Raw genomic sequence first — 16,426 nt, 5'->3', positions numbered from 1 at the left:
GATATTATCTGTGGGTTTTATGTGAAAGATTTCCCTGCAGGCTGGGGTAGTTCTGGCAAATCAAATAAAACCCAAAACAATTACATTACAAATTATAACACATTATATTCATCATATATTCTTCACATTAAGTATGAACACTTAAGTATATATTAGTCAATAAACAAAAGTGGCTACGCTAATTATTTTCTCTCAGCCTCTATTATCTGATCAACATGTTCGGTTGTTTTATCTGTTTTATGCGTTTTCTGTGCAACACCACATACAGCTGAGCTGTCTACCAGAACATAGCTCACCTGGCCTACCTTCTCACCTGGCCAATGTCCACTGGGTCTACCTTTTCACCTGGCCAATGTCCACTGGGTCTACCTTTTCACCTGGCCAATGTCCACTGGGTCCACCTTTTCACCTGGCCAATGCCCACTGGGTCTACCTTTTCACCTGGTTTACCATCTCATCCGGCCATTTTTCTCACCTGGCATACCTTCACCTGGTCTGCCTCTTCACCTGGTCCACCTTATCCTGCCCTACCTTCACCTGGTCTGCCTCTTCACCTGGTCCACCTTATCCTGCCCTATCTTCACCTGGCCGACTTTCACCTGGCCTGCCACCTGTTACCTGTCCGCTCACTCTTCTTTCTTCCTCACCTGTCTCCCCTGCTATCCTGTGTTCCAAAACCCCTTTCCTTTCCTCTGCTGTGAAAACCACTCTGCTCTTTGTCTCCCTCTGACTCTGTGATCTTCTCACACGCTCATTGTTACTCTCCTGGGCTGGGCATTTCATCATCTATCCATGTCTCAGTTACTGGCTGGCGTGCCCCTGATTGTGTTGAGGGCAAACTACACCCCCTGGTGTTTTAAAATTTAAATTACAGTTTTTATATTGTGCTAAATTCTTCAGCGAAGGCATCATCACTCTTGGGTCAGCATACAGCCCGTTTAAATGTTGAAGACTGTAAATGTTGGATATATGTGGGAACTTGTTTAGGATGTGAAATTACAGCTTTCAGACGTGGACGTCAGTATGTAACCTCCCTGCAATCACACTGCCCCTGTTCTCCCCCAAGATTTCTTTAAGCCATCTGGGAAAAATATGAATTGTTTTTCATCTAGCTGCAGAAAAGAAATACATAAGCATACATTTCCCACCAGAAAAGTTCTGTCTTTAAAAGTTCACTTTCTGTATGAAAACCTATTGAAGAAAATATTAGATTTTCCTTGTTTAAATTAGTGATGATATCACTTCATTCTCTGTACTCACCTCTTGATGTGATTTATGAGACAGGAAGAAATTATCCCAGTAAAGATAAAAAGTAATACATTTTTTGGCAGGGGTGTGAAAAATCTGTATTCTGATTGTGTTCTGGTAAGTGTCCGTGAAAATGTCTCTTCTCATTATGTAATTGGTTAATTTTGTGTAAAACACAATTGCTTGTAAAGGCTGAATGCTGGAAGCTTTGTCAAAAAATATTTTAAAGAATGTAAGCTATATAAAAGCATCTGTAAGTCAAGCAAGCTCCATTCAGGAAACGATGGCTGCTCAAGAAACAGGGCAATAAACTGTCAAAAGAACTGTCAAAAGCATTGTACTGTGTGCCAGGAAAATAGGCAATACTTAGCTTGGCTAAGAGTCTGACTGAATAATATTCCACCTCAAAAGCAGAAAAGTGAATTAAAGGCAGAGATCCAATTGAAAAAAAACAAAAAACATCTGAGTCATCCTTAAAATCAAAATGCTGAATAAGTGGGAAGAATATTATTCTGATGTCAGATGTGCGATACGTTTTAATTTGCACTTGGTATACTCAATGCACCTGGCATCTAAAATAGATATTTAAAATGGTTTCTGATCATTGTTTCATATATTCCATGAAACTACAGTAGATGTAGATTATTAATATCATATTTACAAAATTGACGTATTAAGCCAAAATCACCCTTTTCACCCTTAGTTTGTTAGGATGACGTACCTATTTTGGAAATAGTGTAAATTAAATGAGAACTCAGATTATTCTACAAACTTTGGTCAATTTTCAGTCTGGGAGTCTGGCACAGGCTGATGATGTCACTCTGCCTTTTCTCCTCGATCGCTGACGAAACGTCTGCTGACAAAACTTTGTCTGACGACGTCGCTTTGTTACTATAGCAACCAGCTTCCCCTCACGGCCGTCCATATTGCGAGCTAGCCATGTAAACGAACGAAACACCTTCATTCCTAAAGACAGGTAAACCCGGTGGTATAGTAGTATCCTCGCCATGGCAACCTTTCGTCTTTGTTTCAGTCGACCGATCGTGGCAGTGCGACCCTTCTGAAGGTCATCTTATAAAAAATCTGTAGGTACCCGTCGCGATCCTCAAAAGCTTTGGCTTAACGTCTGAAGTGTCGCATTTGTACCATTTTCGCCTGTGGAAATGTCACACGACACCACACGCATACATCAGCCTTCAGTCTGCTGCGGAACAAACACCGCAGCCTTCAGTCTGCTGCGGAACAAACACCGCAGCCTTCAGTCTGCTGCGGAACAAACACCGCAGCCTTCAGTCTGCTGCGGAACAAACACAGCAGCCTTCAGTCTGCTGCGGAACAAACACCGCAGCCTTCAGTCTGCTGCGGAACAAACACCGCAGCCTTCAGTCTGCTGCGGAACAAACACCGCAGCCTTCAGTCTACTGCGGAACAAACACCGCAGCCTTCAGTCTGCTGCGGAACAAACACCGCAGCCTTCAGTCTGCTGCGGAACAAACACCGCAGCCTTCAGTCTGCTGCGGAACAAACACCGCAGCCTTCAGTCTGCTGCGGAACAAACACCGCAGCCTTCAGTCTGCTGCGGAACAAACACCGCAGCCTTCGGTCTGCTGCGGAACAAACACCGCAGCCTTCAGTCTGCTGCGGAACAAACACCGCAGCCTTCAGTCTGCTGCGGAACAAACACCGCAGCCTTCAGTCTGCTGCGGAACAAACACCGCAGCCTTCAGTCTGCTGCGGAACAAACACCGCAGCCTTCGCTCGAACCAGGAGCCTCTTGATAATTAAGGTCAGAGGGTCACCAAGAAAGTTCCAGAAGCAACACAGCAAATTAATGCAAAAAAGAACAGAACTCAAGGTTAGAGCTCCGTATGAATATTTAAGGAGTAAAACACAGTCCCCCCCTCTCACAGTCTGACATTTGGGTGAGACAGGCCAGCAGAAGGCTGTCTGGGGGGGGGGGTGTAGCAGCCTGGTGTTGTGCCACATGTTAATAAGGAAAAGACACACTCACTAAACTGAAACTATTTTACACCCGACAGGACACACAGGACTACAGGAGAGCCAGTGACTATTTTACACCCTAAAGGCCACACAGTACTACAGGAGAGCCAGTGACTATATTACACCCTACAGGCCACACAGTACTACAGGAGAACCAGTTCCCATTTTACACCCCAGTGGCCACACAGTACTACAGGAGAGCCAGTGCCCATTTTACACCCCAGTGGCCACACAGTACTACAGGAGAGCCAGTGCCCATTTTACACCCAGTGGCCACACAGTACTACAGGAGAGCCAGTGACTATTTAACACCCTACAGGACACACAGTACTACAGGAGAGCCAGTGCCCATTTTACACCCTTTAAATCCAGCCAGTAGTTGATTAACTCAGCTCGACATGGAAGCAGCTGGTATTATTGACCACAGTTTGGCTCATTAAAGGCATAATTAACGGCTCATATACCTCTAAAGGTCGCCACTGTCTCTAACAGTACAGAGAATAATCAATCCCCTTTCCCTTTCTTAAAATCCTGTATGGATCCCACCTCCCTCTCCGCATACGGAGAGAGGGAGAGGTCTGAGATGGATAGAGGGAGAGGTTTGAGAGGGATAGAGGGAGAGGGAGAGGTTTGAGAGGGAGAGAGGGACAGGGTTTGGGTCTGAGGAGGAGAGAGGGAGAGGTCTGAGATGGAGAGAGGGAGAGGTTTGAGAGGGAGAGAGGGAGAGGTTTGAGAGGGAGAGAGGGACAGGGCTGGGGTCTGGGGAGGATAGAGGGAGAGGTTTGAGAGGGAGAGAGGGACTGGGCTGGGGTCTGGGGAGGATAGAGGGAGAGGTTTGAGAGGGAGAGAGTGACAGGGCTGGGGTCTGGGGAGGAGAGAGGGAGAGGTTTTATGGCATTCTGCGGTGGGACCCTCTAAGGAGATTAAACGACTACTTGCAGGATTTCCCCACCTGGAGGTGTAATCACTGTTACCGCCCCCCTCCGGGGGACTGGGAGATCACTCATCCACTGCGAGCGCCCTGGTCCCTGCACGCGGCCTGTGATTGGCCAGCAGGCTCAGATGTTCACCGTTGTAATTGGCTGTTAATATTCTGCCCGCATTCATCAGTGGATCCTGAATCGCTTCCTGTGTTTGCTCAGGGGTCCTGCGCTGAGTGGGAGGGAGGTCGAGATTTATGCCTGAGAAAACGCCTCCACATTTATTTAATCAAATTAATTATTCAAACTGACTTTTATAAATGGGCACAGGGCAATAGAGCAGCAAAATGTGTGCATTGTGCACAATTAGCCTAAAAGCTCTGAAGTCCGGGCAAGTGCTTGAGTGGGTTCTGTCTCCGATTTTAAAATACTGGCAAACTGTCGTAATATTGCCAGATTTAGTGCCTTCTGTGGGCTGGGCTTCCGATTGGCTGAATTCCACCATGCCTCGAGGTCTGGGCTCCTGATTGGCTGAGGGCCTCCATGCCTCTGAGATCTCAGCTCCTGATTGGCTGAGGTCCTCCATGCTGTCTAATTCGTATTCACTGCAGTGAGTTGTATCAGGACTCGACTCTAATAAAAAGATCAAAAAAGGAAGGCAAACTTACAACCGCCAATGGCCCAAAACATGTAGGTCAGAGTATTTTAACCTCCTCACCTACTTCCTTTTGACATAGTAAGTGTCTTGGATGACGATAACATATTGCAGTGAAAATATTCTTTTAAATATATTTAATTAGATTTTAATTAAATGTCCCTTTTGTTCAGAAGAACGCTGTGTCGAGCTCAGGGAAGCTGAAATGTGATGTCCTCGTTAGAGGACGCAGGGTCTCAGAAGATTAAAGTTATAAAAAACACTAAACATTTTATTGTTTCCCAGGAAGTCAAATACGTGCCAAACCCCTGAAGTCAGCGTAAATGGTAGCATTTAATCTCTGTATCTAAACATCGCAAGATAACGTCCTGACCTGAGTAAAATATGAATGATTTATCATTACTGTACAGCACCAGCAAATAAACACATCTATATCCATTCCTTACCTCAATCAAAATGGGGAATTTGTGAGAAATGGTTAAGGCAGTATTCTAAGACAGTATATGAATGAGGTAGTATTTTTCTTACATCGTTGTCAGTGTGGGGAAAGATATTTCCCTGATTGTGCAGTGGGTGGGTGTTGGGTGTTGGGTGTGGGGTGTGGGGTTTGGATGGGGGTGTGGGTGTGGGTCAGCGGCAGTATAGTTTATTGGTAAATGATGCGTTTAGTGTTATGGCCCACTGAGAGGTTCTTGGCAGCATGCTTCTCAAAGGTTGTGAAAGTGATAAAGTATTCGGGCTACCATTTTGTTTTATGGTTGCTTTCTTGGAAACAGCTTTCAGATTGCACTCTGATTAGAGTTTATAGGAGGGAAAGTCGGCTCAATCTTGTAAAATGTTTTGCTGGCAGGACGTCTCGGGATGCAGAGGGACAGGAAATCAGACCGGGACAGGACAGGAAGTGAACGGGACAGGAAGTGGATTTGTGTTAAGCGTCAGAGGCGTGTAGCTCCGTGAACGACTTCGTCCGACTGCTGAGTAACTCGGCTAATTCATGCTTCAGCGACAAACGTGCGACATATTCCAACATATTCCAATTCCACAAGCTAATTTGACACTTTTGACGTCAATCTGACACTTTTGAGCATCGTGACAGGTGTCCTGCACCTGCAGATTTGCGTAAGATCAGAGACGCCCGTCAAAAGTGTCGCACGAGGACAAAAGGTTGCCATGGCGAGGTTAGTAATTTGCTACTAGGCTGCCTGTTTTTATGAATTAAGATGTTTCGTTTACTGTAACTGCGTATTATTTTTCTTGTGTAAAATACGACACGGGGGCTTTGTTGTTGATCTCTGTACAGCAGGTATGATGTATGCCCTCTAGTGGTGTAAGTGTGGTATTACCACAGACCGGTTTACGCCACTGAACTCCAGCCTCAGCGCCAGTCTGTCGAGACACTACCAGTCCTGCAGAGACATCCCTGAGCACAGATTCAGCTTCTTAATGTGATGTCATTCCTAGCCTGTGTGTGTGCGCGCGCGCGCGCGCGTGTGTGTGTGTGGTGTGTGTGGTGTGTGTGTGTTGTGTGTGTGTGTGTGTTGTATGTGTGGGTTAGAAGATAAATGCTGTTATTCAGTCTGTTTCCTGAGTGGGGTGTTGCTGTTTTAATTGGAACACCTGATTGGCTCAGCCTATCTATGTGTCTGTCAGTCTTGTTTTTCCGGGTGGGGTAGCGGGACAAGTAGGGGGCGGTAGTGCTCTGTGCAGCGCTTGGGTCAGCGCGATGTGTGAGGCGCTCGGTTAGAGAGGGTGCAGCGAAGGCCTGACTCACCCTGGACGTCACCATGACACCGGGGAGTTCCGTAACCTCGCTCCAATCTGTGCTAGCCTCCGAGAGGAAAAACAAGCACAGCAACATGCTAACATGCTAACGTGCTAACATACTGAGATGCTAAGATGCAAAGATACTAAGATATTAAGATGCTAAGATGCTAAGATGCTAAGCCCTGCATGCACTCTTCCGTACTTGACCGCGCCCAGGATTTTCAGCATGCACGCTGTGAGCTCCTCAGTCCCACAGACCTAATGTGCTAAACTTAGCAACGTTGTTTATCACCATCAACCGCTGGTGAGACCACAGAGCAACTTGTTTACTGTGAGTGCAGCTGCTACAAAAGCCATTTCTTTTCAGTCAATTCAAAACCCTACAATTTGAATAAAATGCAAAATGTAAAAAAATATTTTATTAAATCCTATGACAAGACAATTAGTCCACTGACATAAAATATACAGTATGAACCCTTTTTTTTATCATAAAAGGAAAGGTTGGTGTTCAGTGCGTGGAATGCCTTAGTCCCCCAGCCAAGCTGCACAGTCTCTCTGCAGTCTATAACCTGAGCTGCACAGTCTCTCTGCAGTCTATAACCTGAGCTGCACAGTCTCTCTGCAGACCCCCAGCTGAGACAAGACAGTGTAACTGAAGATTACTGAAGGCGCATCTGTTTGGAAGACTTTTGAATTTAATTAATTAATTAATTAATTTAATAAAACCTGTTATTATGAAATAAAAATGAAATTAAATGTAAAAATGTTGTGAAAATGATGGTGCTTGTTACTAATGCAGTGTGCCATGATGTTTGTTACTATGGCGATAACACTGCTGCAGTGCACCAGGGTGCTCGTTACTATGGCGATAACCCCGCTGCAGTGCACCAGGGTGCTCGTTACTATGGCGATAACACCGCTGCAGTGCACCAGGGTGCTTGTTACTATGGCGATAACACCACTGCGGTGCACCAGGGTGCTTGTTACTATGGCGATAACACCACTGCAGTGCACCAGGGTGCTCGTTACTATGGCGATAACACCACTGCAGTGCACCAGGGTGCCTGTTACTATGGCGATAACAGGGCTCAGGGCTGTGCCTCGTATTGGCCCTCGGTGGCGATGAAGAAGTTGTTGAGGACGTCCTGCAGGTACTCGAACGTGGGCCGCTCCTCGGCCTGCTCCCGCCAGCACTCCGCCATCACGTCATACAGCGCCACGCAGCAGCCCTCCGGCCGGGGCATGCGGTAGTTCAGGTCCAGGTTCCTGATCACCTCAGGGTTGGTCATGCCTGGGCCCGAACATACGCACCGCAGAACCACAGAGTTACAGACAGCAGAACCACAGAGTTACCCACAGCAGAACCACAGAGTTACAGACAGCAGAACCACAGAGTATATTAGATGTATTAGTATATACAATTCTAATACATACATTCATTCATTCATTATCCTAACCCGCTTATCCTGAACAGGGTCGCAGGGGGGCTGGAGCCCATCCCAGCACACATTGGGCGAAAGGCAGGAACACACCCTGGACAGGTCGCCAGTCCATCGCAGGGCACACACACCATTCACTCACACACCCATACCTACGGGCAATTTAGACTCTCCAATCAGCCTAACCTGCATGTCTTTGGACTGTGGGAGGAAACCGGAGTACCCGGAGGAAACCCACGCAGACACGGGGAGAACATGCAAACTCCGCACAGAGAGATTTGCCACTAAAACGGAAACATACAGTATCCCATTTTTCCATCGCCTGCCCCCTGTAACTGGCTACGAGCGTGAATGAGACGCAGACATAGATTTACGGCTTCGACAGGAGCGTACCAGGATACGGCGTTCTCCCGTACGTGATGATCTCCGTCAGCAGGACCCCGAACGACCACACGTCCGACTTGATGCTGAAGGTGCCGAAGTTTATGGCCTCGGGCGCCGTCCATTTGATGGGGAACTTGGCCCCTGCAGGTCCCAGTGCAAAACAGTTACGCAGCTGACTGGACTTACAGTTGATTAGACTAAGCAGGGGACGATCCCCCCATGGAGCAATGAGGGGTTAAGGGCCTTGATCGAGGGCCCATTGTTTTTGTTTTTTTTAGACTGGCACTATCTGTGTGTTTACTGTGTGTGTTTACTGTGTGCTTTAATGTGTGTGTTTACTGTGTGCTATAATGTGTGTGTTTACTGTGTGCTATAATGTGTGTATTTATTGTGTGCTATAATGTGTTTACTGTGTGCTATAATGTGTGTATTTACTGTGTGCTATAGTGTGTTTACTGTGTGCTATAATGTGTGTGTTTACTGTGTGCTATAATGTGTTTACTGTGTGCTATAGTGTGTTTACTGTGTGCTATAATGTGTGTATTTACTGTGTGCTATAATGTGTTTACTGTGTGCTATAGTGTGTTTACTGTGTGCTATAATGTGTTTACTGTGTGTTTTACCTTCCTGTGCGGTGTACTCGGTCTCGATGATCCGGGCGAGGCCGAAGTCGGCGATCTTGCAGTGCAGCGTCTCGGACACCAGGATGTTTGCGGCTCGCAGGTCCCTGTGGATGTAGTTTTTGCGCTCGAGGTAGGCCATGCCCTCTGCTATCTACGCCGGGGAGAGATAAACACCGTAATGCCCCCTGCAAACACGCTAACATCGCGGCTTAATGCCCCCTGTAAACACGCTAACATTGCGCCTTAATGCACCCTGTGAACACGCTAACATCGCGCCTTAATGCATCCTCTAAACACGCTAACATCGCGCCTTAATGCATCCTGTGAACACGCTAACATTGCGCCTTAATGCATCCTGTAAACACGCTAACATCGCGCCTTAATGCATCCTGTGAACACGCTAACATTGCGCCTTAATGCCCCCTGTAAACACGCTAACATCGCACCTTAATGCGAGGCATCCTGTAAACACACTGCATGCGGGTCTAAACCACTCCCAGTAGCCAGCTCATACTTTGTGCGAGAGTGACCAAAGAGATAAAACCACAAACCCTTGTAGAATAATCAGATAAACTGACCAACTGACCTCATTTTTTGTGAATATTTTTTTCACTCTTCAAACAGTTTAATGCTTTAGTTATTTAATCTTTTTTTTATTTTGCCAGTTCTAATCATAGTGTAGAACATTGTGATGTGTGTGTGTTTCTGTGAGCCAGTTCTAATCATAGTGTAGAACATTGTGATGTGTGTGTTTCTGTGAGCCAGTTCTAATCATAGTGTAGAACATTGTGATGTGTGTGTTTCTGTGAGCCAGTTCTAATCATAGTGTAGAACATTGTGATGTGTGTGTTTCTGTGAGCCAGTTCTAATCATAGTGTAGAACATTGTGATGTGTGTGTTTCTGTGAGCCAGTTCTAATCATAGTGTAGAACATTGTGATGTGTGTGTTTCTGTGAGCCAGTTCTAATCATAGTGTAGAACATTGTGATGTGTGTGTTTCTGTGAGCCAGTTCTAATCATAGTGTAGAACATTGTGATGTGTGTGCGTTTCTGACTGGCAAACACAAGTGGCAGCCTGCTGTGCTGTTCTCTGTCACACAGGAACAGGTCTCGGGGTTTGGGGTGGGCTGCGGCGTTTCACAGGGTCTGTGAAGTTGGTAAGACAGGAAATGAGCTCTCTCTCAGGGGCACGGCGAGTGGAAAAAGGCGCATCACTTCCTGTCCGGATGTTAATAAGCGGTGTAGCGCGAGGCACTTCACAGGAGATAGAGATCGACTACGGTCCTTCTGCCGTTCTGACTGCAGAAATGAACTACGCCACCCTCCCCCCCCCGTCTGCTAGGGATAAATCTGCTCATTTTATCCAGATAACTATTCAACTGCATGTGTCTGCAGCACACACCGAAGGTGAATGCCGCACTCTAAGAAAAGTAAAAGTAAATAAAGTAGGTCATGTCAGATTCTGTGCCATTAGCCGTGGTAACTTTAAATGTTCTTTTTTTAAGCCACGTACCCCACACTCTCGCAGGGATGATGCGTTGTGACTGAGAGACGGACAAGCTGCAGTCGCTGCTTCTTTACAGGGATGAGTGCTCTGGACTGTGTTCGTTTCTCGGGGCTTTATTTAGTGTGTTATAGTGTGTATGTAGCTTACTGGTTAAAACTTTTGTTTTTATATTGTGTTTTGCACTGTTTATAATCTGTTTATGGATTATTGGCTGTGTTAGATCATGTGGGGTGACATTGGCTCAGGAGGTAAGAGCGGTCGTCTGGCAGTCGGAGGGCTGCCAGTTCGATCCCGCACTGGGTGTGTCCCGGAGCAAGAGACCTAACCCCCCAAATGCTCCTGACGAGCTGGTCGGTGCCTTGCATGGCAGCCAATCGCCGTCGGTGTGTGTGTGGGTGTATGAATGGGTGAATGAGAAGCATCAATTGTACAGCGCTTTGGATAACGGTGAAGGTGTCTGTGGAGAGCTGCCACCACACTCACCTGTGCTGATGTGTTTGATATCGAGGTGTCTGTAGAGGTAGGAGGTGGTGTGTGTGGGGTAGGAGGCGGTGTGTGTTGGGGTAGGAGGCAGTGTGTGTGGGGTAGGAGGCGGTGTGTATGGGGTAGTAGGTGCTGTGTGCTCACCTGTGCTGACATGTCTATCAGTTTGTGGACCTTCAGCTTTTTTCCACCTTCTGTTTTCAAAAAGTCTAGCAGACATCCTGGAGAAAGGGGAAGAACACAAACACAAGCACAACCTGTCAGTGTTATGTTGCATTTCATGGCTGCAGATACTACCTGTAGGCCAGGTGAGTATAGGTCAGCGCTACTCAACTTTAAGGTCAGGGTTAGAGGTAGGGGTTAGGGGTTAGGGGTTAGGGGTTAGGGGTTAGAGGTAGGGGTTAGGGGTTAGGGGTTAGGGGTTAGAGGTAGGGGTCGGGGTTAGGGGTTAGGGGTTAGGGTTCTGGGTTAGGGGATAGGGGTCAGGGTTAGGGGATAAGGGTCAGGGGTTAGGGGATAGGGTTAGGGGATGGGGTCAGGGTTAGGGGTTTGGGGATCGGGTCAGGGGTTAGGGGTCATGGGGTCAGAGGTCGGGGGTCAGGGGTTAGGGGTCAGAGGTCACGGGTCAGGGGTTAGGGGTCAGAGGTCGGGGGTCAGGGGCTCACCATTGACCATGAACTCGGTGACGATGAGGATGGGCTGCTGGGTGACGATGGCGAGCAGACGCACCAGGCGCTCGTGCTGCAGGAGCTTCATCAGGTTGGCCTCCTGCAGGAAGGCCTCCGGCTCCATGCTGCCCTCCTTCATCGTCTTTATCGCCACCTTCTGGCTGTTATTGTAATAGCCTGCAGCGCCAACACAACCGCCATGCTGTCAGAGCAGTGGGCCCCAACCGCTCCGCTGGCTTTCACTCCGACCCTAACCAAGCACACCTCATTCAACAGCTAATGCAGGGCTGCCCAACCCTGTTCCTGGAGATCTACCGTCCTGTAGGCTTTCACTCCGACCCTAACCAAGCACACCTCATTCAACAGCTAATGCAGGGCTGCCCAACCCTGTTCCTGGAGATCTACCATCCTGTAGGCTTTCACTCCGACCCTAACCAAGCACACCTCATTCAACAGCTAATGCAGGGCTGCCCAACCCTGTTCCTGGAGATCTACCATCCTGTAGGCTTTCACTCCGACCCTAACCAAGCACACCTCATTCAACAGCTAATGCAGGGCTGCCCAACCCTGTTCCTGGAGATCTACCATCCTGTAGGCTTTCACTCCGACCCTAACGAAGCACACCTCATTCAACAGCTAATGCAGGGCTGCCCAACCCTGTTCCTGGAGATCTACCGTCCCGTGGGTCTTCATTTCAACCATAATTTGGCACACCTGATTCTATTCCTTAGCAGCTCATGGAGATCTCTAGCCGTTGAATGAGGGGTGCTTTATTCGGGTTGGAATGAAAACCCCCAGGAACTACCTACCGCCCAGATCTCCAGGAGCAGGGCTTGTGACCGCTGTGTTAGAGCCTTCAGCCAATCCCCCGGCCTTTACCACACCAGACCAGCTAATCGGCCAATCAGAACACATTGTTCCATTCATTACTGTGACTGCATCACCTGGTCTTGCAATTATCTAACACCATTAATCTATGGAAGGAGAGTTTAGGGAGGGGAGGGTGTGTGTGGGGTAGGAGGTTGGGTGGGTGGTATAGAAGGTGGTGTATGTGGGGTAGGAGGTGGGGTGGGTGGTATAGAAGGTGGTGTGTGTGGGGTAGGAGGTTGGGTGGGTGGTATAGAAGGTGGTGTGTGTGGGGTAGGAGGTGGGGTGGGTGGTATAGAAGCTGGTGTGTGTGGGGTAGGAGGGTGTGTGTAGGGTAGGAGGTTGGGTGGGTGGTATAGAAGGTGGTGTGTGTGGGGTAGGGGGGTGTGTGTGGGTGGGTGGTATAGAAGCTGGTGTGTGTGGGGTAGGGGGGTGTGTGTGGGTGGGTGGTATAGAAGCTGGTGTGTGTGGGGTAGGGGTGTGTGTGTGGGGTGGGTGGTATAGAAGCTGGTGTGTGTGGGGTAGGAGGTGGGTGGTATAGAAGCTGGTGTGTGTGGGGTAGGAGGTGGGGTGGGTGGTATAGAAGCTGGTGTGTGTGGGGTAGGGGGTGGTGTGGTTTGCTCTCTCTCACCCATCCAAACCTCTCCGAACATCCCTGACCCGAGCTTCTTCACCAGGCGCAGTGACTGGCGGGGGATCTCCCACTGGGTCTCCTCCCACGGCCGGTCCGGGGTCACCGAGCGGCACGGAGCTCCCAGCTGATGGCACAGGCCTGTCTGTGTCTCTGCAGGAACCGCAACACACCACAACTTACACCACAACACACCACAACTTACACCACAACTTACACCCCAACACACCACAACTTACACCACAACACACCACAACTTACACCCCAACACACCACAACTTACACCACAACACTATAACTTACACCCCAACACACCATAACACACCACAACTTACACCACAACTTACACCACAACACACCATAACACACCACAACTTACACCCCAACACACCACAACTTACACCACAACACACCACAACTTACACCACAACTTACACCACAACACACCATAACACACCACAACTTACACCACAACACCACAACTTACACCACAACACACCACAACTTACACCACAACACCACAACTTACACCACAACTTACACCACAACTTACACCACAACACACCACAACTTACACCACAACACACCACAACTTACACCACAACACACCACAACTTACACCACAACACACCATAACACACCACAACTTACACCACAACACCACAACTTACAACACACCACAACTTACACCACAACACCACAACTTACACCACAACACACCATAACACACCACAACTTACACCACAACACACCATAACACACCACAACTTACACCACAACACACCATAACTTACACCACAACACACCATAACTTACACCCCAACACACCATAACACACCACAACTTACACCCCAACACACCACAACTTACACCACAACACACCACAACTTACACCACAACACACCATAACACACCACAACACACCACAACTTACACCACAACACACCATAACACACCATAACTTACACCACAACACACCATAACTTACACCACAACACACCATAACACACCATAACTTACACCACAACACACCATAACTTACACCACAACACACCACAACTTACACCCCAACACACCATAACACACCATAACTTACACCACAACACACCATAACTTACACACCATAACTTACACCACAACACACCATAACACACCACAACTTACACCACAACACTATAACTTACACCACAACACTATAACTTACACCACAACACACCATAACTTACACCACAACACACCATAACTTACACCACAACACACCATAACTTACACCACAACACCATAACTTACACCACAACTTACACCACAACACACCACAACACTATAACTTACACCGCAACACACCACAACTTACACCACAACACTATAACTTACACCACAACACCATAACTTACACCACAACACACCCATAACTTACACCACAACACACCATAACTTACACCACAACACTATAACTTACACCACAACACTATAACTTACACCACAACACACCATAACTTACACCACAACACTATAACTTACACCACAACACTATAACTTACACCACAACACACCATAACTTACACCACAACACTATAACTTACACCACAACACCATAACTTACACCACAACACTATAACTTACACCACAACACACCATAACTTACACCACAACACACCATAACTTACGCCCCAACACACCACAACTTACACCACAACTCCATAACTTACACCACAACACTATAACTTACACCACAACACACTATAACTTACACCACAACACTATAACTTACACCACAACACACCATAACTTACACCACAACACTATAACTTACACCACAACACTATAACTTACACCACAACACACCCATAACTTACACCACAACACTATAACTTACACCACAACACACCACAACTTACACCACAACACTATAACTTACACCACAACACACCATAACTTACACCACAACACTATAACTTACACCACAACACACCATAACTTACACCCCAACACACCATAACTTACACCCCAACACACCATAACTTACACCACAACACTATAACTTACACCCCAACACACCATAACTTACACCACAGCACACCATAACTTACACCACAACATACCCATAACTTACACCACAACACACCATAACTTACTGAACACTGAACACTAAACCCCCACACAGCACCCCAGCAGACCCCAGAACACCCCAGCAGACCCCAGAGCACCCCAGCAGACCCCACAACACCCCAGCAGACCCCAGAACACCCCAGCAGACCCCACAGCACCCCAGCAGACCCCAGAACACCCCAGCAGACCCCAGAACACCCCAGCAGCGGGGTGACCCGGTGTGTGTGGCGCAGGCATGTTTACTCTGGTAGTACTGCACCAGCTCGCGCAGGGAGGAGAAGGCTGTGCTTGGGGAGATGTAGAATCCTCCGTTGTCCAAGGCTCTGATCTTGTAGTGTTTCACGCAGTCGCCCTGCTCCGGCGTTTCACAGTCCCTCACGGACAGAGCGAACCCCCCTGCAAACCGACACACTCTCCGCTCCGTTACCATGGCACCATTACCACGCACTCCGTTACCATGGCCACCGTTACCACAGCCACCGTCACCATGCACTCCGTTACCATGGCCACCGGCACCATGGATTCTGTTACCAAGCGCCAGCACTTACACACCTTCCAGAACAATATCCAAAACATTAACTGCAACAGGATGTTTTTTTTCCAGCATGTTACATTTTAAGATCTGCGCTAAAAAGCTTTATTTTACAGTCCATAATTACATAGTACTTACGGGGTACATACAAAGTACTTCATATGAAATTGTTAGGTAGCTATTTGGATTGCAGAGTTAAGTACTATGAACCAGGCTGTAAAACATTTTCATAGTACTTAACAAGTTTGTTCCATCGTACTTATTGACCTCATTTCATAGGACTTACCTATAAAATCTAAATAGTTACCTCTCCCTCAACATTACACTAATAGCTGGGTAATTAACAACCTGTAAAATTAAGCATTAGCAATTGTACGGTTAGCTGGGAAATATTAGCTGGGATGAGTATGGAATTGATATTGAATATATGGATGATTGTATTGATACTGATTGTATGATTGCTTATATTGTTATTGATTGTATGATTGATTGTACGGATGATTGTATTGATATTGATTGTATGGATGATTGTATTGATATTGATTGTATGGATGATTGTATTGATATTGATTGTATGGATGATTGTACTGATATC

At 47.3% G+C, this 16,426-nt stretch overlaps 1 protein-coding gene across 1 annotated transcript in view; it reads right to left on the bottom strand.

The window, feature by feature from the left end:
• Positions 1-6,992: 6,992 nt before the first annotated feature.
• Positions 6,993-16,426, bottom strand: part of blk (BLK proto-oncogene, Src family tyrosine kinase) — a 14,201-nt gene continuing 4,767 nt past the window's right edge. Inside the window, 8 exon segments of the mRNA XM_061242226.1 lie at positions 6,993-7,879; positions 8,421-8,552; positions 9,035-9,185; positions 11,169-11,245; positions 11,690-11,869; positions 13,191-13,343; positions 15,543-15,710; positions 15,810-15,842. Coding sequence (XP_061098210.1) covers positions 7,677-7,879; positions 8,421-8,552; positions 9,035-9,185; positions 11,169-11,245; positions 11,690-11,869; positions 13,191-13,343; positions 15,543-15,710; positions 15,810-15,842 — 1,097 coding nt within the window. The 3' untranslated portion in view covers positions 6,993-7,676.

Source organism: Conger conger, chromosome 5 (assembly GCF_963514075.1).
Source record: "Conger conger chromosome 5, fConCon1.1, whole genome shotgun sequence".
NCBI classification, from domain to species: domain Eukaryota; kingdom Metazoa; phylum Chordata; class Actinopteri; order Anguilliformes; family Congridae; genus Conger; species Conger conger.
This window is presented reverse-complemented; position numbering and strand designations above follow the sequence as displayed.